Raw genomic sequence first — 20353 nt, 5'->3', positions numbered from 1 at the left:
ATGAAGCATAATCACAATACCTGAAGTTTACTTAATTATATCAGTTTAAGAGCTCGGGGTACAAAGTAATTCATGCCTTACTGCCTGCAGTTATTAACTTATAAGAAAATATTCAGAGATAACATTTACTCTGCATTTAATGATATCACCTGAGATCAGAGCTGTTCAGAATCCATTGAATTATTTTGATGAGTTATCAGATGGCTCTGCTAAAGGGTGATTTCCTCAAGAGCATCCAAAGCTATGCTTTTTGATCTGTGGTGGGTTTTGATTCACTGGCAGGTGAGTTTTCTTTAGGAACTTCTGTTTTTTTCAGTCTTTGAAACAACTGCAGTATTCTTTGGAACTGGGCCTTTCTCTTCATAAGCCATCCCTCTACTTCATGTCTATAACGGATGGAAAGGGCTACTCCAACGATACACATAGTAAAAAAAACAAATTGTGCTATTCTTACTTTTGTTCTCTGAGAAATCTTCCTGGCTGGAGGGGGTCCACTGTCAATGCTACCTCCATATCCTTCCGATTCACAATATGGAGGAGCCCAGCCATACTTACAGTGACAGTTCTTGCGATTGTTACACAGTCCTCTGTTATTACACTTTGTCACGTTGCAGTCGTACTTCAGCACCGATACACTCATACACGTCCTGTTGATACAAAGCATATCACTACCACATGGTGTGCCATCTTCCACAGCTCCCACATCTGCTCTTGACGTCCCCACGTGATAGTCGAGACCCCAGCAATTTTTATTGTGAACAGGAGTTTGGACTAGTGTTACATGGTTCTGCAAGAAAGGCACTCTGACTACGTTTTCACACTGAATCCTACCACATAAGACATTTTCAGTACTGCATTTTCTAAAATAGACATTGTCAACAATACCACAATTCCCAAACCGGTCACCTTGAGTATTCACTGCTTTGAAGCAATCTAAAGGGGCAACCATGGCTTGTTTGCCAAAGAGATGCCGGCACTGTTCGCTGTGTGAAGAACATTTTCCTTGATAGCAATAAATACCTTCTTTGCAAGGGGTTCCATCTTGTAGGTATACATCCAGTGGGCACTGAGGGGAAATCCCATTGCAATACTCTGGCAGGTCACATCTGCCAGTACTTGCTCTGCAGAGTGTTCCTGCTGGAAGGATCTGACAGTTCTTACAGCATTTTCCAGATGCACAGACTGAACCTGCAGAAAACGTACAGTTTGCGCGGCAACAAGGATCCCTTCTGCAGTTTGCTGCTGAACCACAGTCACACTGCTCTCCACTTTCTACTACCTTATTACCACAGTATTCACGTTTCCCGGTGTAGAAACTGCCTGGTGCTGGTGGTTGACGAAGGCACCGAGCACGATTTACAACCAGCTCAAAGTACTCTTTGTAACTGCAGTCACTGAACTTATCAGTTTCAGAATTGTTTTCATACATAATGCATGTCTTGCGTTTGCAATAACACCCTGGTTTATCATGGACCATCCCAAGATTATGGCCCAGCTCATGGACAAATGTGACAAAAATTCCAGACAACTTTTTCTCAGTGAAGGAAACAACAGCAGATGACCAATGGTAATCACACACTGACCCTATAAATGCCAGTCCCAGGCTGCTTCCAAACCTCTGAAATGCAAATAAGTGAGCAACATCGTGGTACAGCCGACTGTACAAGTTTGACTTTCTCCACCTGTTAAAGTCAGTAAGTACGTGGGGAATAGAGTTGGAAATATTTATTAAGTTATTTTCGGTCCAGATCTCCAGTCCTGTAAGAAACAGCCGGACAGAAAGTTGTTTGTACATAGTGTCCCCAACATTGATGATTTGCATGATGTGCTTCAAGACTTCGGATTTGCTCCTGCCTGACTTCACAAACCGCACGTTGTCCACAACCACTACTATCTTCACATACCTGACGTGTGTCCACCAGTCCTTGAGCTTTTCGTTCTCCTCCTCTGCCTTGGGAGCCTTGAACCACGGCAGTACAGCCTTTTGTTGCTGCAGCACCTCCGGCGTCAGTCCGCAGCTGGGTCCCTCGGGGTTGTTGGCCTCCTCCAAGCGGTAGAGAATGTGCCGAAAGGCCGGATCATTGGGGACGGGCTCGATCTGGTAGGTATAATCCTCCACCCAGAGCACGCCGTTCAGGCCCCTGCCGCAGGTGCTGAGGGCCACCAGGGAGCCGGGGCTCCCCAGCACGTCGCCCTGGTAGAAGCAGTTGTCCCGCACGGAGGGGTGCTCCTCCCGGCGGGCCCCGTCCCGCCCGTAGGTGACCAGGGTGAAGGGGCGGGAGACCAGGCCCCTCCTGGGCTGCAGGCGCAGCACCCGCGGCCGCCCCGCCACGTTCAGCCAGTAGGAAAGGGCCGTGGCGTCGCCGCCGGCCCGGGGGCTCAGCTGCCGCGGCACCGTCACCCACTCGGCGGACCGGGCCCCCCGGGCCCCGGGGCACCCCGCCACGCCCAGCAGCAGCAGCAGGAGCCCCGGCAGCGCCCCCATCGCGGCCGCCGGCACCGGCCGCCCCCGCCCGAGCTGGGATAGAACCTGGAAGGGCCCGGCCCGGGCGGAACCGTCCCGAGGCTCCAACCGCCGCCGTGCGGGCCGGGCCGGGCCGGGGCCGGCGGGGGAGCGGCGCCCGCTCCCCGGGAAACGGCACCTGCGGCCGCGGCGCATCGCCGAGCGCTGCCCGGGCGCCTCCTGCTCTTGGAGCCAGGACAGAGGCTCTCGGGAGAGGGAACCAGTAAATTAGCCTCCCACAAACACGTTCCCGGCTTTTAATAGTCTTCATTATTAAATTTATTGTTAAATTTCATATTAATTTATTAATTATTAACATTATTAAATTTTATTATCATCTTAATTTAATTTCAAATTAATGGGTACTTCTCCTTCTGAGCAGATATAGAAAGGACAGCCCCCAGTACAGTTTCACACTCCTTGTCACAGATGTTTGTGTTGAGCTAAGGGATCATTTGGGTAGACCACAAGTGGGAAAATCTGTTTTAAAATCTCCATAGGTCGGCTTTTGGGTTTTTTGCTGTTTTTATTACAGGATAATTTGTGAGTGGACATCAGAAACAGGCTATTTCAGCCCAAGAAAATATCTGGAAAGGCTTAGAGTCTGAAATGAATAAATACAGAAATACCCTCTGTGGTTATCTTAGCATGTCCCTTACTATAGCGACTATGGCATACACACCTCCCAAGAAAAAAGGTAGAACCAGGGGGGAATTCACTTCCCCTTCATTCTATAATATAGATGCAAACTAACAGTACCAAAGTATAAAAGCCTCAAACTACACCACAGCTGCTACATACCTACAGCAATGCACCTTAATTACAGACAGCACTTACGCAGCAGCCATTTTTCCACATTGTGTCCTTTCTGAAGACCTGTGATTCCATTGCAATGGAAAAAGAACACTTACAGGTACCTCTACCACTTGGCTACCATCCCCATTTTGAGTACAGCTCTGGCAAGACACAACCATAAGACAGTGATCTGAATAGTGGTAAGACAGGATGTCCTGCACAACCCAACTATGCACGCTGGTTTTTTGGCATATAGTGCTGGGATTCAATATAGCCACAGCTGTTACCTTTTGGGAACCCTTCACAACTTTACTTTCAGCACTGCAAGCATGGTTGGGATGAAGTCCAACCTGCTATGGCCCTTATCTTTCTCAAATGCAGAAGGTGTCCCCTTCTACCATCCCATATGGATCTCAGGAATCCTGCCTTTTGTCACCAACTTCTGTGTGCTTGACCATCACCCTGGCACAAGCAGCAACATTTCAAACTACTAGAAACAGGCACTTCCCCTCAGGAGGCTGGGCAAGAAAGAAAGAAGAAGCTGGCAGAATGCTCAGAGCCTCCTTCTGCTGCCTCATGCCCCAGAGTCCTGATTGGGCTGGCACCTTACGCTGGGCACATGCCAGGTCTAACAGCTGTGGACATTACCAACTATTGTCCAAAAATGCTTCAGATTCTGTGGTTTGGTACCTTGTTCATTCCTTGCGAGCACGGCCAGCATTAGCAGCGAACACCTTGTAATACACTACCTCAGATTAAAGGAAGGAATACAGGATGCCTGCTGCTATTAGCATCCATCTAGGAAGATCTTTCTAGGTATCCATCCAAACTCATGACCTATGTATTTTAGCCTTAGATTTATTTTCTTATTAGTTTCAAAGTTCTAAAAACTGTTTCTTGGTAAGTCTTTTATGTGCAGCTAGTTGTTGAATGCTTGTCCACTACTTTTCAATTATCAGCTTTGCATTTCAGTACTGTGAACTACACCAGATTATGTCTCCTCAAAGATATATAACCCAGAGCACAGTAACAAAAAAATCCTGTTACATAATCTGCATGCAGTCTGTAGTGCTATTTTAAAATGCATACTTCTGCTGTGTGATTGCTCTTTAAGTTAGACAAAAGACCCTACTAAATCACTCTGCCAATTTGCAAGAGTCATGTCTTACCACCCCTTCCATCCCTCTGACCTGAAGTTGCCTACTACTTATCTTTTAATATAAATATAGCAATACAGTTAAGACTACAAAATATTCAGGTCTCAAACTATTAGTACAAAGCTAATCTATCCCTTTTGCCTTGTCCCTCCTATTGCCTGCACCCTTCTTGCTCCAAGAACAGCTCACTCTGGCTAACAATGGCATCTAACTTTCCTTGCTAGGAAAAGGTTACCAAAATATGAAGTATAGGGGCAGAGTGGCAAAGAGCAATGTGTGAGAGCAACATATACCCTGCTCAGACCTTACTTAATGAAAAGATGACAAAGACAGTCTCTGCTGCCCCTGAGACACCATTAGCTTTACACAGTAAACTGAGGTAGCTAGAATGCCCCTCTTCCTACAGTCTGGCTGGATTTTTGCATGCATGTGTACCTACACACACATGTACATACAAATATGCATAGCTGTTCATGGGTATGCAAACATTTATCTGTACTTTCAGGCTCTGAAGAGAATTGTTTATATTGGAGTCCCAGGTAATTTTCAGCTCCCGGTACCCCATGATTTAGGCAAAGAAAAGCCCTTTTGAAGTCTGAAGGTTATTATTTAAGAGCAAAAAGTAGAGCTAGCTCTCCTGTTCAACCAAATCTTTCCTTTATACGGAAGAAAGTGATGCACAACCAAATTTCAGAAGTGCTTGCTTTTTTCCCTTTCAACTACAAGATTTACAAATGCTGAATGTCATTTGGAAGGACTTAGGACTTCACAGTCAGACTCTAAACCAAGAGAGAAAAGGCTTAGGCACCCTTAGGCACCCATGCAGTGAAAAACATTACTGACTACAAGATATCTGCTTAACATCTCAACAGTAATACCTGACATAATGTCACTTCAGTAAATTAATATCACAGCTTAACTGATGAAATTATTGTAGAATATCTGGTCAACAAGTAACAGGATCAGTAGATCTTTCAGTCCTTCATACAGCAGGACTTCAGCACTGGACAGCTACTAAGACATGGACACCCTGGCAACATCCCTTACTGCTTTATAATGTAATTTGCTCAGGGAAAGGTCATTCCCCTGAGAAAGGCTTATCACATTTAAATGCTTGTTTAATGAATGGAAGCTGTTTGCTATCCTCTCAATAGCTTAGATGCTGGCACTTTAACACAGATGGGATCAGACCAGGAATCCACCCTTTTTAACGTACTTTGACACCAACCAATACCAGGTACTTCTGCAGAAGGCAGAAAGGCTGCTGAGAGATATAGATGTGAGGACAGTCTGCCCCTTCATGTTCCACCCTTATCTCTGATCAGCTCAAATTCTGAGCATGGAGTATAATAGTTCAGTCCAAATGTAACTCCAATTCATAGCAATGAACTTACCTGTCATTTACCTGTCCCTCTACTCTTGTACTACAAGACAGGAGTCCTCTACTTTCCTACTTGTTTCACTACTCAGTTTTATAAAGACGCAGTATTTGTCTTCTCAGTGCCATCATAGGAGAAACTCTGTCCTACTCATTTTACTGCCCTTTTCAAACCCTTATAACTTTAGGGAAATTCCTTTTCAGACATTGAATTAAACAACACACTTTATTTCAGGTGAAGTCCAGTGACTGATAGAATATTTTGTTCATACTATATTCTAGTGTGCATTTTTTGCCACAGCTCTATGCGCCTTCAGCAATAAGCAAGCTTTCTGCTACTAGCAGTGTTAGATATTTCCCTGGTGCATGAGTACATATTTTTTCTCCATTAAAATACCAAATCAAACCAAACAAATGAACAAAAAACCAAACAAACAAAAAACAACCCCCAAAAAAAACCAAAACCAAAAAAAACCCACCAAAAAACCCCCACACAACTGAAGCTAAACACCCTAAATCTTCATTAAGTGCAGTCTGTCATCTGTCTGGCTAACTTTTTCCAAATTACATACAGGTTCTCAGCTCCTTTAATGGCCATTTCCAAGGACTTTATTCTGGCCATCAACTGCAAGGACTGCTGAGGTGCCTCACAATTCATGTCTCATTTCTGGAAATCCTAGCTATCCTTCATGGGGGTGGATGAGGCAATGGCTTTGATGCTTCTTTCACTACTTGCTTCCAGAGGAATTTCTATAATACAAGAAAGAACCAACACTCTTTTTTTTCTAAGTATATTCACACCACCTTGTCTGGTTTTGAGCAACCCAGAATAACTGCTTTCTATATTTTCACTTGATCTGATAGTTCACACTAGTTTCTTATCTACTTTTAACAACATTTTGAGAAATGGCTGTTCAAACCTGATCCAGGTATGAAATAAACTTAATACACACCCAAGTACATGAATAAAGGAATTTCAGATCTGGATCTGCATTAACTGAGAACAGCTATTGGCATATCTACATCTTTTAACATAATGGCTTTGGATTATACAACAAAAATGACATGGATCTTTCTATCATTCAGTAATAAATAGCCCTGACAGGTCTTTCTGTCATTCAGTAATTAACAGCTCTGACTGGAGCTAAGTTACTGAAAAAGAATGTCTTGTAATCTGAAAATAAATTTGACATAGCTATCTAATCATACTTAAGTCTTTCTGCCTATCTTTTTTTGGTTGCTGTGTACAAACCTTTTTCTTGCTAACTACAGTTTACTGCGTGAAAGCAGGTAACAGTTGTGGAAAGAAAACAAACTATTTCAAGGTTCACTCCCTTACTTAAATGAAAAACCAAAACCAAACTAATAGTAATTTCTTTTCAACAGATGATTTCTAATTTTTCAAAAAAAAAAAAAAAGGTTTATACAAGCACTAAGCTGAATTAAGTGTACAGGTGTCAGTGATGTTTCTCTTCCACTCTTCCACAAATCTAAAAGGGACACGTCTAATGAAGGAGCAAGGAAGTGCTAAGAGCACAGAGGAAGAGATGTGATTGATATATTTGAGTTACAGTGAAATATAAACAACTTCACTGAGTGTGCAATATCAAGAAATTTTAGCCTGTTTTATGTCATAAATCTCTCTCCCAAAACACTAACTTCTGTAATAAACTATCAGCTTAACCATTAATTAAACCAGTGTCCAAGAATATCTAGAAACAAAGACCATTCTGACATCTAACTATATGGATTTGAGGGTCCAGTTATCAAATCTTTTATCTTTATCCCAAGTACACTAGAGGCACAGCAATTTGTAGTGGGGAACCTAACTTTTCCTCCTCAAAATAGAACACAATATATTCCAATGTCCAAGAAAAAAAAAAATGCTGCCAGCGTATATGACATATTTGCTAATAACAAAGTATACATTTAAGAAAGGCATTCCAGCAGCCAGGAGTTTTATTTGCCAAGAATTCCAATTCCTTTTTACATATAAAAGGATTTTTTTCTTTTTACATAGGAAACCTAGACAAAGGATGCAAGAGTTTGTAATGATTTCAGGAGGCTGCTGAACATGTCCATGTAAAAACCATCCTCAGAAGCCCGCATTCAAAATAAGATGAAGACAGAAAACACCTCCTTTGGGGCAGCTCACATTCTGGCATTAACATTTGCATGAGAATTTTCTACAGAAAAAGCTGTTACAGGGATCTCAGTCCCTGAATTGTCAGTCTCAGTGGAAGAGCTTAAATATAAAGAAAAGGGAGCAAGAATCTCCTGTTTTCCAGGTACTGACTAATCCAGATGTGTAATAGCTTCTCTCTTCACTGGAGTCTCATTCGTTTTTCAGGTGGTCCTTTAGCACCAGCACTCTGGGCATTCTTGACAGTCTCTTTTTCCTCTGTCTTGACAGCTTCAGGAGCTGGTTCTGGTTCCTTCTTGATTTGATCCACTAAAGATATAACAGTAAAAGAAAGCTAAACCTCTGATTTTCATTCCTAAAGCACTCTTCAGAATATTTAGAAAATATTGTTAATGTCACAAGGACAACATTAATTTCAAAGGTGTCAGAATAATAAGCAGAGAATAAATTCGTACTTATATTGGTTAAAAGGTGGAAGAGATTGAAGCAATACAATTCATGCCTTTCCTGTTTGGAGGTTGCTTATGATCAACTCAGTCTTCACTCTTATCCATTACTTTGCACAATTAGGTAATGCCAGAATTCCAAACCACCTCACAGTAGCAGAAGCAAGAGCTTACATGGCAACTGAAAGATATTGCATACAGAGTCTATTTTTCAAGTCTTATGAGAATATTAGTTTTACCTGGGATAGGCTTTTCTCCGGGCTTTTGCTGTGGGGGAAGAAAAAAACCCAACACATTAGTAGAACCAAAGTTGTAATTCTCAACCCTTCCTGCTAATAATTTAGGAATAAAATGCAAGCAATGCACTCTTATATGTAAGAGGTGAGATTAGAATGGGTCACTAAATACGCTTCAAACAAAATCCAGTTAACATTTTATAACATCCAATTTTTCCTCTGACAACTGAAAAACACTAAAGACAAAACTATACAGTTAGCCAGTCTTTCCCAGGACTGTCTGAGGAGAACTTTTGTGAGATGCTGTAAACATAATTTCCTTTGCTCCCAAGCAGAAGACCTGGTGGAACAAATGGCTACCAAAGACAATCAGAGGTAACCACAACTTCACAGAATGCCAAGAATTTCCATGCTAACTAATGAGTCTCCAGAACAATGGAGTAACTAAAACAAAATACTGTGATGTCTTGATTGAGTTCACAAGCAGAAAACTGGAGCAGCAGCAACATCTGTTAGCTGAGAACAGACCCTCTGTGATCAGATAAGGAAGGCGTATAATAAAATTCACTCTCATAGTTTTGTCAAGATCTTAACGACTCCAGTGATTACAAAGGGAGATCACTCTGAGCCTTCCATGTCAAGTTCACTATCTAATCCATGTTACTATTGCAGAAATACATGAAATTCCCATTCAGTTTCAGCTGTTTAAATACTTATGACTCTCTTTTAAGTTCTAATTTAAAGTAAAACTGTGGCTTTTCAGTGTCATACCTGAACAAATCTGGGTGGAAACTTCTGTCTTAGGTCTAAAAGCAAAGCATCTACCCGTTGTCTTTGGAAAATAGAGCTTGGTTCTTCTTTCTTCTTGGCTTTTGGTTTAGTTTTCTCTGCAAGTCACAAAAATATCAGTGAAAGATGTATTAAAATTTATTTTCTCTTAACAGCTCTTTGCTGTATGACAAGTTGGTATTTGTCTCTCCTCTGAACTTCACCTACATTTTCTTACTGACAGAGGTTGTTTTTTTTTTGTGGAAGACTGATTAAGGATGATTCTCCCCTCCTGACAAGCTGGTTTGGCTTCTGAGAATGTGTTTTGATCCCCAGTGGGTTTAAGAGTTGCTCACTTTGTTGACACACAGTTCATTATTTTCATCTCTCACCCATGCCTCTGTGCTGGTTCATTCCCACCAGCACAAAAGGGCAAGATTCCTTTCACCTGGCAGAGACCCCTAACTTACCCTTCAGACACTTCATCTCACCTCTCCACCATCACTGTGCATTGCTTCAAGCTTTTCCCTACATTCCTTTCCTCTCCCAAAGTATGCAGGAGAAACTAGTAAACATACCTCGTTCTTCTTGATCTTTGAAATGCCACCAGTAGCCCTTGGATGGGTGATAGCGACAGTAGGACATAGCTTCTTCAAAAGCAGACTGAATTCCATGCACTGCAGTGAGCTTTCAGAACAAGAATGTAAGGCAGTGTTCAAAACTCAAGGAGAAAACACAACATAAATTTTTGGAAGTGGGTATTTTAAAATTAGTATTCTATATTCATTTTTGTTCTGGGAAGGGAACTTGAAACATCCAGTTTTGGACTGAGAATGTAATTTCTTTCACAAGTTCTCACAAGGCTCTTCTGAACTGCTTTTCTAAACTGACAGAGAAAAACTTGCAAAAGCAATAGTTTAAAAGAACAGAAGGAATCAAAACAAACTTGGACATCCAATTTAAGAAGAAATACCACATCAATTTAAAAACATAAGCCTCATTTAAAAATAAATATTACAACAGCTTAACATTAACATTCCAAAGCAACCTTCACTGATTATGTATTTATTACTATTTCATATGTATTTGTCAAATAATTTTTGAAAATTTTGATTATTCACACTTCATACTGTTCTGCCAATTGTTCAGCTTCAGTTATTCTGATCCTTCATCCCTAAACAATGTATTCTAGTTTCTGGGCAATACTGCATTCTCACAGGATCTTGCATTTTCACGTGGGATGCACACAATATTAACCACTGGGGTTTGTTTTAAGTTACTGCACCGTTACTACACAAGATCTTCCCTCAAAATAGTGAAGGAGGGATATTAACAGCCTGAGGGACAACCAAATGCTTTAAAAACTGATATAAAGCAGTATACATCAAATGCACAGAACACTTACAACTCTGGAGTTAATGACAGACCCTAAGTCAGGTGCTTGATAAATCACTCCAGCAATAATATAGTAGTCAGCCAATGGCATAACTGTGGGAAGGAAAAGAAGAAAAACACGGGATCAATTTAAAGCTCTGGCTGAAGACTGTGTATTTGTTGCTGAATTTCAGTCGTAGCAGCAGAAATTGCAGTACTTCTCTTACCACAAATTTTTCTCTTGTTAACCTTTTCCTTCAAAGTACTTTATTTGCACCTTTGGCACAGACTGATAAGGAGAAGAAAAAACAATGTCTGCTTTACAGATAGAAAAGAAGTCCTGTCCTATGGCAAGCAAATTATTTGCCTCACAGAACTGGGGTTTTCAGAGTACATTAGAGCTACTAGTAGTCAAGTGAACTGCTCTGGAAGTAATTCCACTAGCCTTGGCTACCAGTAGAAACCTACAATAATATAAGATCTCATTCTTCTGGACTCAGCTTTCTATAACTTCTACAGTCCTCTCAGCTAGATTTCCCAGGCCCAATGGAGTTAAGCACACAGAGAGTATGCTTTTCTAAATTAATAGCATTCTGCCAAAAAAAGACTACCTTCCAAAGGCATTTGCTAAATCAGATTTGGAACCTCTACTGACCAATCAAAAATTCTTGTTCATTAGAGCTGCAGTGCAGAGGAACATTACAGCTGCCTCTGTAACTCTGCCAAACATTGTTCAATTGAGCAATGCTCTCAGCTTCACATTCCTAAAGACATTACCTATGCACACATGTGTTCCAGTTCCTCCATCTCCAACAATTCACTCAGTACTTGCATTTTGTGAAGCTTGGACACCTGCCTAAATTAGCAATCTCAGACAGCTGAGTGCATATTACAGCCAGTACCCACTTCTCAAAAGATAAAGGATGCTTAGCCCTTTTTTATAAATGGAGCAAGACACAGAACAGCAGTTTTACTGTCTCACAGCTCTGTACCAGGGCCTACTCTCCTAAACACGCAACTGTCCCTAATCCATTGATCTAAAGATTTTTCTAATATCACTTCAAATAAGCAAAAACTTGTCTTTAAGAATTTCAAATATAAATACATCTGTTTTCAAAACACACAGAAGTCATAAGACATGCCTGCATCAGTTGTATTTGAGTATTCCACACTAGCTATGAACTCATTAAATTCCAGTTTTACATCCTCATTCCCATGTCTCAAATACACTAATTTTTGTACCCCAATGAAATAAAAGACATGGTAACATCTGACCTAGGGAACTATGCAACTCAATCAAGGTACCCAGCACAAACTTTACAGTCACAGTGGGAAAAATGTTACTAAACAAGTCCCAGTTAAGTTCCACCAAACATATACCTGCCGAACAGCACAAGTCTAAACACACACACTGTGGTAGCTCCAACTCCAATCTCTATCTGAAAGGTGTCAAAACCAGAACTTAAAGGCTGTATGATAATTCCATACTCACTTTAGAAGCTATGTTCAAAATCTCTAATAAAGAAATAACTCAAACAAGTCACTAAAGAATCAATCATACATGTTTTCTCAGTTTGGAACTGCAGTGTAAACGGACCATTATCTGATATAAGCAAACAAGACAAGGCAAAGTCCTGTACAAGACTAAAACTTATATACAAAATCTAAATCCCTATAAAAAATAAGTTAAGAAATAATTAGCACTAACCCCACCTTTCTTTCCTACAAAACTTACTCTGAAATAACCTAAATTATTTTATATGAACATGCAGTAAACAGATAAGACAGTCCAATAACTATTGAAATGTGGCTACATATTTGATTAATCACACACACACAAATTCAAGATTAAAAAGGAATAATGAAGCCAGCTAGTTGCATGCTGATAGGAAAAAAATCTAAAGTATTTGATTTAAAAACTGGAAAGTGACACTGTAAGAAGGAGAGGTGCCATCACAACAAGAAATGGACACTCTTGCACAGCCTAACAAATAAATACATGGAATGAATGCTATTAGCAATTTCCTGTAGGAAAATGTAGCACAGGACAGCACTTTCTCATCCGCTGTTCCCGTTTCCCCACAAGATGGCACTCCCTGCTGCTGGCACACTGCAGGGAACTGCTGGAGAAAGGCTCTCCCCACCACAAGGCCGCATACCGTCCCAGTCAGACTAGAGATTAAGACAGAAAAGGGGAAGCAGAAGTGCTTAGACACAGATTAGGAATTGAAAAAGACAACGGACTGATTTGGCTTCACAACAGGGGCAAGAAGTGAGTGACTGTACCTTGTGTTGGAGATTGCCTTTGCTGCTTTCGGATAATGAAAAGAATGGGCTCTTGAGCATGAAGAAGGATGTACTCCACTCCAACCATCTGGCTGAAAAAGAAGCAACCAGAGTAAGTATCTTCCTCGAAGTAAAATCTGTAGGATGTGAAGAGCGACCAAAAGGCCCAGCAATAAAGCAAAGAAGTCCTGATGCTTTGAAAGCTCTTCTTTATAATGTACAGTAAATAAAGGCAAAGGACTTCCTGACTAGCTACCAAACCCTGTGTGACAAGGGGAGTTATAACAACCTGACACAACACAAGTAGAACATATTAGCAACAGATAAATAGCAAGAAAGGTAACAATCTATTACCATGGAGATATCATTTATATGACATCAAATACAGCAACAAAGAACTGGTATACAATGTGACCATTTGTTTGTCTGATGTAAAAGCCTCTCTGCAATCACATCTGAGAACAAGTAACTTTACTAATGGCCTTCTAGCTCTGCTTGCAAACTCCCTATCATATCTTTAAATAGTTCTCAAACTACTCACTTGTGCTCAGCAGAGCAGATGGAGAACTGAAAAGAAAGTTAACTTGCACATGCAATCTCAATACACAACCATATGTGATCAGTTTATTTACAACACTCACTACTCTTATTATCCATACTAAAAAGCCAGCTCTTCAGAGGAATTATGTACTAATTATGGCCCACAGCCAGTAGTATATGGAAACACAAACTATTTATGAATTCAAAGTATCCCCTAACATAAACCCTATTCACCACAGAAAAAACCATTTAACTACATTACATAACTCAGGTTCTGTTGAGCAGGGGGGATGAGAGAAGACAGCTTTTCTATTTCAGAGGAATATCTAAAAGGTGATTTACTGGAACCTCAAAAGATACACAGAACTCTTCATGCTTAACACCTCCTTGAGATGGCGTAAGAAGAAGTAGAAGACATCCAAACAGAGAAAAATCTGGGCTCCCTGGAAAGCGGTGGGACTAAAAAGCACAGAATCAGCTTTCCAGCATGCTTCCATTCAATCACCAAAGCCTCTGAATGGAGGGACAAGGGATACTGCACAGGAACCAGTTGCAAATTACAACTTACTTCAAATGGTCCAGGGTCATCCGCTGCATTTTGACGACTTCATTGTTACATGTTCGGTCATAGAAAGGGTTGCTTCGCTCTGAGAAATAGTCCAACACACTCCCATTGTTTAATATTGGAATCCAGGAGCTGTCGACCCAGGAAATTCCCAACAGATTATCTGGGAAAATAAATCTACGTTGAATACTAAAGCAGTCAAAAACACTACAAATACATCCAAGAGTAAATTGCCACCAGTTAACAATTATAGCAGAGAAAGGAGATGGAACACAAACACACCAGTTAAATTAAAGAAGTATTTCATAGAGTTCAAATAATAATAATTGATAACCTTTAACCTTCTGCAGGTCTCTTAGCAGTACACAAAAACAAACAAACAAACAAACAAAAAAGACCAGAAAACCAACAGCTAACACAAAGATGCTATCTTTGGGCAGATGCTTCCCAGTAATCTTGAACAAGAAATTCTATTCCTGACAACAAAATTCATCTGCCAAATTGCCTGCAGCAAATTACTTGTTCCATAACCCAGTGGATATTACAGATATCTAACTATCGAACACTAACAATTATATAAAAAAAGCAAGCTTTTTAAATTAACATGCTTTAGAACTTACAAGTCATAATAGGCCAGTTAAATTCTTATGGATTTAGGGAAATATGAATTAAAGTCCCTGCATTTTGTTATCACGCTACAGCAAAATGTTCCTCAGGCTCATCAAAGTAACTAGTGTCAACAAACAGTTTCACAGGCAACAAATTTGCTAACATTGGAGATCCAGGAGGAACCTTGAAAAAAAAACCCTGAAATTCATTGATTTTAAATCACAGGAGCAGCAAACAGAATTCCCAAGACACAAGAAAGCAGGAAGAGACATTCATTGTTTAGATTAAAAAAAGCTTGAGTGATGAGACATCATTGAAGACTGACTGAAGATCTGAAATTCCCTCCTCACGGGAACCACTCCCTGAAGTTCACACATTATATACATACCCTGAACTCCCACCAATCATTTCACTGAGAATGTTTTACTTTTGTGACAATTCAGCATGTTCAAGCATGATTGGATCAGTTTCAAAAATGCCAGCTCGTATACTACTAGCAGCTTCTCTGAGGAGTTAATAAAGTACCACTACTTGCTTAGCAAACCAGGAAAAATGAAACAGAAATAGCTACATGTAAACCATTTTTCCTAGCTAATCTCAGAATTTTCAGCCCAACTGTTTCATGCAGGGTGGGGAAAGGCAGGGAGAAGTCTAGAGGCAATCATGTTATTTCACACTGACCATTCTCTCTCCTCACAACAGAAAAGGAAATCTCAGCAACACATCACTAAGATCCATTATTAAGCACAGAAGTGATGGTAGTGCTGTTTATTCCAAATGCCATTCAAATCCAAAAGAGCTCTCTGTTCAAAAAAATCTTAGAATCTTAAGGACTTGCATTCTTCTCATTATACTTCATACTCTATTCACATTATAATTTAAATACAAACATTCTTTATTCTTTGTATGATTAACAACACCTGCATTTCTCAGAGGAATGTCAGGCACGCTTTAGAGAGATATACAGAGCTATCATGCTGTATATGGACTGATAATGTATCATAAAATGGAATATAAAGTTGGACTCTAAGACTCAATTATCCACAGCTGCTTAGTGCCAGTATTTATAATTGCCTTCATAACCAGCAAGATTGTTCTCTTAACTATTCTTGGAAAAAAGGAGAGGAAGAATAAAACAAACTGTGAATCTGACATGACTGTTATACTGAAGGGTACTGTTTATTTTGGGTGTAAGAAAGGATGGCGTTCCTGCTTCCCTGTTCCTTTCAAAAATAGGACATCTTGTGAAAGCATTTCGTGTGGAATTTGCATCACAGATGCAAAAGTAAAGTGCTTGTGACAATACTGCCAATCTGTCATGATTTTCAAGACAATTTGGAAGACAAGCCAGCAATCCATGGCAATAGAGTAATTTACACCATGTGCTGAACATGGCCTTGTTGGCCAGGTAGCCCAGCACTAGGTTTTGAGAAACCAAAAGGAATGGCAAAGTAGCCTGACAGGGTATTGGGTTTGCCTGACCAGGTTTGGTAAGGAGGATACAGGACTGGCTTCAGTGAGTAGCTGCTGGAAGCTTCCACATGTCCTACAGAGCCAAGCACAGACCATGGTGAGGTGGCTGTCCCCCTGCAGCCCATGGAGGACCCCACACTGGAGCAGGTGGATGCCTGAAGAAGGCTGTGACTCCATGGGAAGCCACGCTGGTGCAGGCTCCTGATGGTCCCTTGGACAGAGGAGCCTAAGCTGGAGCAGGTTTGCTGGCAGGACTTGTGATCCTGTGGGAGACCCACACTGGAGCTCACATTTCTCTGGATGCAGAATGCAATACAAGCCACGCCAAGCAGCCCCATGGGTTGCCAGGCCCTGCAGAGCTGCCAGGTCACGTTCACCTGGGCAAAGCAGCCCCAAAGCTGGCCCAGAGAGCAGGGCAGGTCAGAGGCCATGCTCACTGTGACAATGAGCACTTGTCCATCCTGACCCAGCTCTGGGGGCTGCAAAGATCTTGGTAATTTTGGAAAAGTGAGGGACTACATGCATAACCATCCTGCACAGAAGGTACTTAAATATTGTAAGCAGGCTAGTTTAAGTGCTGAATATCAACCTGCATTATTAATTTTGCCAACTTCAGAGACCAAGATGGATTAAGCATTAAAAATTTCTTGATGACCTGTATTTTAGATCACACAGGGCCTGATTTCAAAAATTTGTGGAGGTAAAATATTCTAATACTCTTCGATTGGTGAAAATGCAGTTGTTTTAGTTTCAGTAGTATCTATTTTGAATTTAAATGATAGCTCCACATGATGGTAGGCCCAAAGGGATACACAGTAAAATTACACCAACAATTCCATTTCTCAGAGGTGCAAAATTTTGGATTTTTCACTACTGGTTTTGATGACTCATGCAGAGAAATCTGGGATGGTTTTCCACAGGTAGACCCACTGATCATCCAGCATTCTACCTTAATTTCTAACCTTTCCATTCCCCAAATTCAGGGAATATAATTATCAGCTTCACCCTTATCCAAGTCCCATTCATTTTTTAAATACTTAACCAAAGTGGCTAGGCTTAAATCTGTTTTACTGGAATGTATCAGCTTTTGGAAGCTGTCATGTTGACTAATAACCCTAACAGGGGAAGTTATGCAGGCTATATTGAATTCCTTTTTACCCTGAAGCAGAAGAGAATGTTACTAAAGAAGGTGAAAAGAGAGCAATAGGTGGGTGGGGGGGGGAAGCCTGAGGTCTGAAAGGGCTCCCACCCTTTGGCCTGAATCAATGTACTCTTTGTAGGCAGGAAAGGACAATTCGATGTAAACATTATTTCTGACTGTGAGAGGAGGGGACTGGTGGAAAATATCAAGGCGTTCCTAGCAGACCTTGAAGCTCCAGTACAACCAGAGAATGAAAGAACAGACTTCTGACCAACAGCAGAGCTTCTATATGCCAGTGTCCCCTTCCATTGTTAGGACAAAACTTACCATGCAAGCTAAATGCTCAAGCAACGTTTTTTGAGAACTGCGTATAACTATGCATCTCACAAAAAAAGGCATGGAAAGCTCAAATCTGCTTATCAATGAACCAGACCTTAAAGGAGCCTGAAAATAACATCCTGGACACAGTACAGATTGCTGCTTAGAGTATAAATATGAATTTAATACCTGTAAAGAAGCCTTGTTCTCAGAAGTATAGGCTGGTACAGGATTTAAGAGCAATAAACCCATAAACTCTGTTGTGTGGATGGGCTTTTTGTACCAGCTGAAAAAGCCTGTTTCAGGACAACAGTATTGGAGAAATTCATGGAGGATTGTCTCCTGTGAAAGGGATCCCACCATGGAGCGGTGGAAGACAGTGCACGGTCCTCCTGCTGAGGAGGACAGAGTGGCAGTGTCAACATGCGTGAACAGATCACAATCCCATTCCCAGTTCACCTTTGCTGCCTGGGGGAGAGAAGTTAAAGAACTTCAGACTGAAGTCAAGCCCAGGAAGAAAGGAGTGGTAAAGGCGTTTTTAAGATTTGGTTTTATTTCTCATTATCTTCCTCTGATCTAATCTGTAATAAATTAAACTAATTTCCCCAAATCGAGTCTGTTTTGCCCAGGACAGTAACTGGTGAGTGATCTCTCCCTGCCCTGATCTCAATTCACAAGCCTTTCATTATATTCTCTCTCCCCTGTCTGGTTGAGGATGGGGATAGAGTGGCTTTAGTGGGTACCTGGCACCTAGGCAGGGTTCATCTACTGCAGTTAGATTAGAAATAGAAGTATGCCTCAAAATTTACTTAATATATTGAACTATATTAGATAAAAGACTTTGAGGGAGCTTAAATGATCTGGAGTAAGGCCGAAGTTTTTCAGATCAGCTAATAACTTAATACAGCACTCCTCCATTAATTGTCTACATAGTTCCTTCGTGTAATCTCACACAAGGCAGTCAGAAAAACACACAGGACTACACACAATCATTAATAATTTGGAGACAAAAAAGGAGAAAACCTCTGTGGCATTATCAAAATTGACCCTTCATGAAATTTCCCTAAATACCTGCTCTTGTTCATTCTCTGAGACTCCACAACACAGGCTTCTGATGTTATTCCATTCAGACACTCTTATGGAGAAAAAAAACCTTCCTTTCCTGTGGCCTCTGAACCCCTGCTTCTTCTCTCAAAGCTCAAATTCTTCACAACTTCTACTTTGTTTACAACATATTCTTTACCACTTCATTCAAATATCGCTTCTTCTTCAAAACATAATCTCTTTTTATTCATATCCCCGACTTCTCACCCAAATGTTTATTGTTTTTTGCTACTTCAGCTTTCTTTCCGGCTTTCCTAACACCTGGCCTGCCTTACCACATCCACCTCAAGTGCTCTTAAGATTCCCAGCCTCACTCGCTGCTTTGGTCCCACACACATGCCAGCGCTTCCCACTTTCCCCCACACTTCAGAGCTGGAACTCTCTTTTTTAGCTGCTCCCTTCCGTCGCCATCTCACCGCAGGGCCTCCTTATCCCCCCTGAAAAGGCAGAGTCTACCAGGAAGAAGCTTGTTTTCCCCAGGCGACCCCGAGCACACGCCCCCAGCCTGCCGCACATCCAAAAAAGCTGGTTTTTGGTCAGCTTTTCCGCCCGGCCGTTCCAGCTCCCGGGGACCGTCACAGCAGCACACCGACCCCTCCTGCGGCCGCCCCGCGGGTGCCCCGGGCCTACCTCGGATGTCCACAGCCGCCATGGCCGCGCGGCGCACGTCCCGAGCGGGGCGGGGCGCAGGAAGCGGCCCTGGAGCGGGGCGGGAGCAGTGTGCGGGGAACGCCCCTCGTCCCCACACGCGGTCGCTGGCCAGGGAAACGCCTTCCTGAAAGCGAAGGGCCGTGCTGCCCCAGCGCCCCGCCGCAAATCGGAGTGACCTGCGCTTCACCTGTGTGGTGCGTAACCGGAACGACGGCGCCAGTGCCGAAAATCGACACGCTCATTCGGAGCTGCTTGCTCAAAAGGGGAGAGACGAGGGTTTTGCTGCCGTTCTCACCTGCCCTTGGCCCGTTGGTATTTGCCCGTCACTTTCAGAGTGAAAGAGGTGTGGGCTGCAGGTTGCTGCTCAGCATCACACCCATCCAGCTTGAGCTGGCTGGGGTAGCCCAGGTTTAGTTTGCCCTGTGAGAATAATAGATGTTTTGAGGTCACATCATCAAAACACAGTATGGTTCCTGTCCTGAGGTATGGCCCTTGGTATTTTGGCTCTTAAGTGAAATCATCGGTCATCAGACATTTATAGAGTGAAGAGCAACACTCGGTGGATGGTAGAATATACATACACTGAAGATTAATAAGCTTCTTATTTAGGTTGACAACTGCAGTCTACCAATCTGCTGTACAGAGAGTCCAATACCCTGTCATGCTAGCTGTACCTCCAGGGACTGACCGTGCCTGAGCCTTCGTTGCCAAGATCAGCCATCCCCTCACTGGCAGCAGCAAAGCCCAAGAGAGACTGGAGTCATCACCTTGCTGATGGCACATGATCTTAATTGGTGATGGAACCTCTTCCCCTTCCATTACAGGCCTGAGTGAAAAAAGTATCGGGACTACTTTACTGTGTATGA

General features: G+C 41.9%; 2 protein-coding genes across 2 annotated transcripts; both read right to left on the bottom strand.

The window, feature by feature from the left end:
* Positions 1 to 241: 241 nt before the first annotated feature.
* On the bottom strand, positions 242 to 2485 carry LOC102112178 (disintegrin and metalloproteinase domain-containing protein 20). Its single transcript, XM_005522609.2, has one exon. It carries the CDS (start codon positions 2483 to 2485, stop codon positions 242 to 244), a length of 2244 nt encoding a protein of 747 aa, XP_005522666.2.
* A 5289-nt stretch (positions 2486 to 7774) lies between these two features.
* On the bottom strand, positions 7775 to 19567 carry MED6 (mediator complex subunit 6). The gene is made up of 8 exons (XM_005522532.3): positions 19467 to 19567; positions 14195 to 14354; positions 13087 to 13178; positions 10832 to 10914; positions 10005 to 10113; positions 9430 to 9545; positions 8662 to 8689; positions 7775 to 8285 (listed from the first exon to the last, which is right to left on the bottom strand). Exons 1-8 carry the CDS (start codon positions 19486 to 19488, stop codon positions 8158 to 8160), a joined length of 738 nt encoding a protein of 245 aa, XP_005522589.1. The 5' UTR covers positions 19489 to 19567; the 3' UTR covers positions 7775 to 8157.
* Between the last annotated feature and the right edge of the window lie 786 nt (positions 19568 to 20353).

The sequence above is a fragment of the Pseudopodoces humilis genome, chromosome 7, assembly GCF_049639895.1.
Source record: "Pseudopodoces humilis isolate 2021_Gansu_Grassland_sample_001 chromosome 7, ASM4963989v1, whole genome shotgun sequence".
Lineage (NCBI taxonomy): Eukaryota > Metazoa > Chordata > Aves > Passeriformes > Paridae > Pseudopodoces > Pseudopodoces humilis.
Note: the sequence above shows the minus strand (reverse complement) of the source record. Positions and strands in the feature narration are given on the sequence as shown.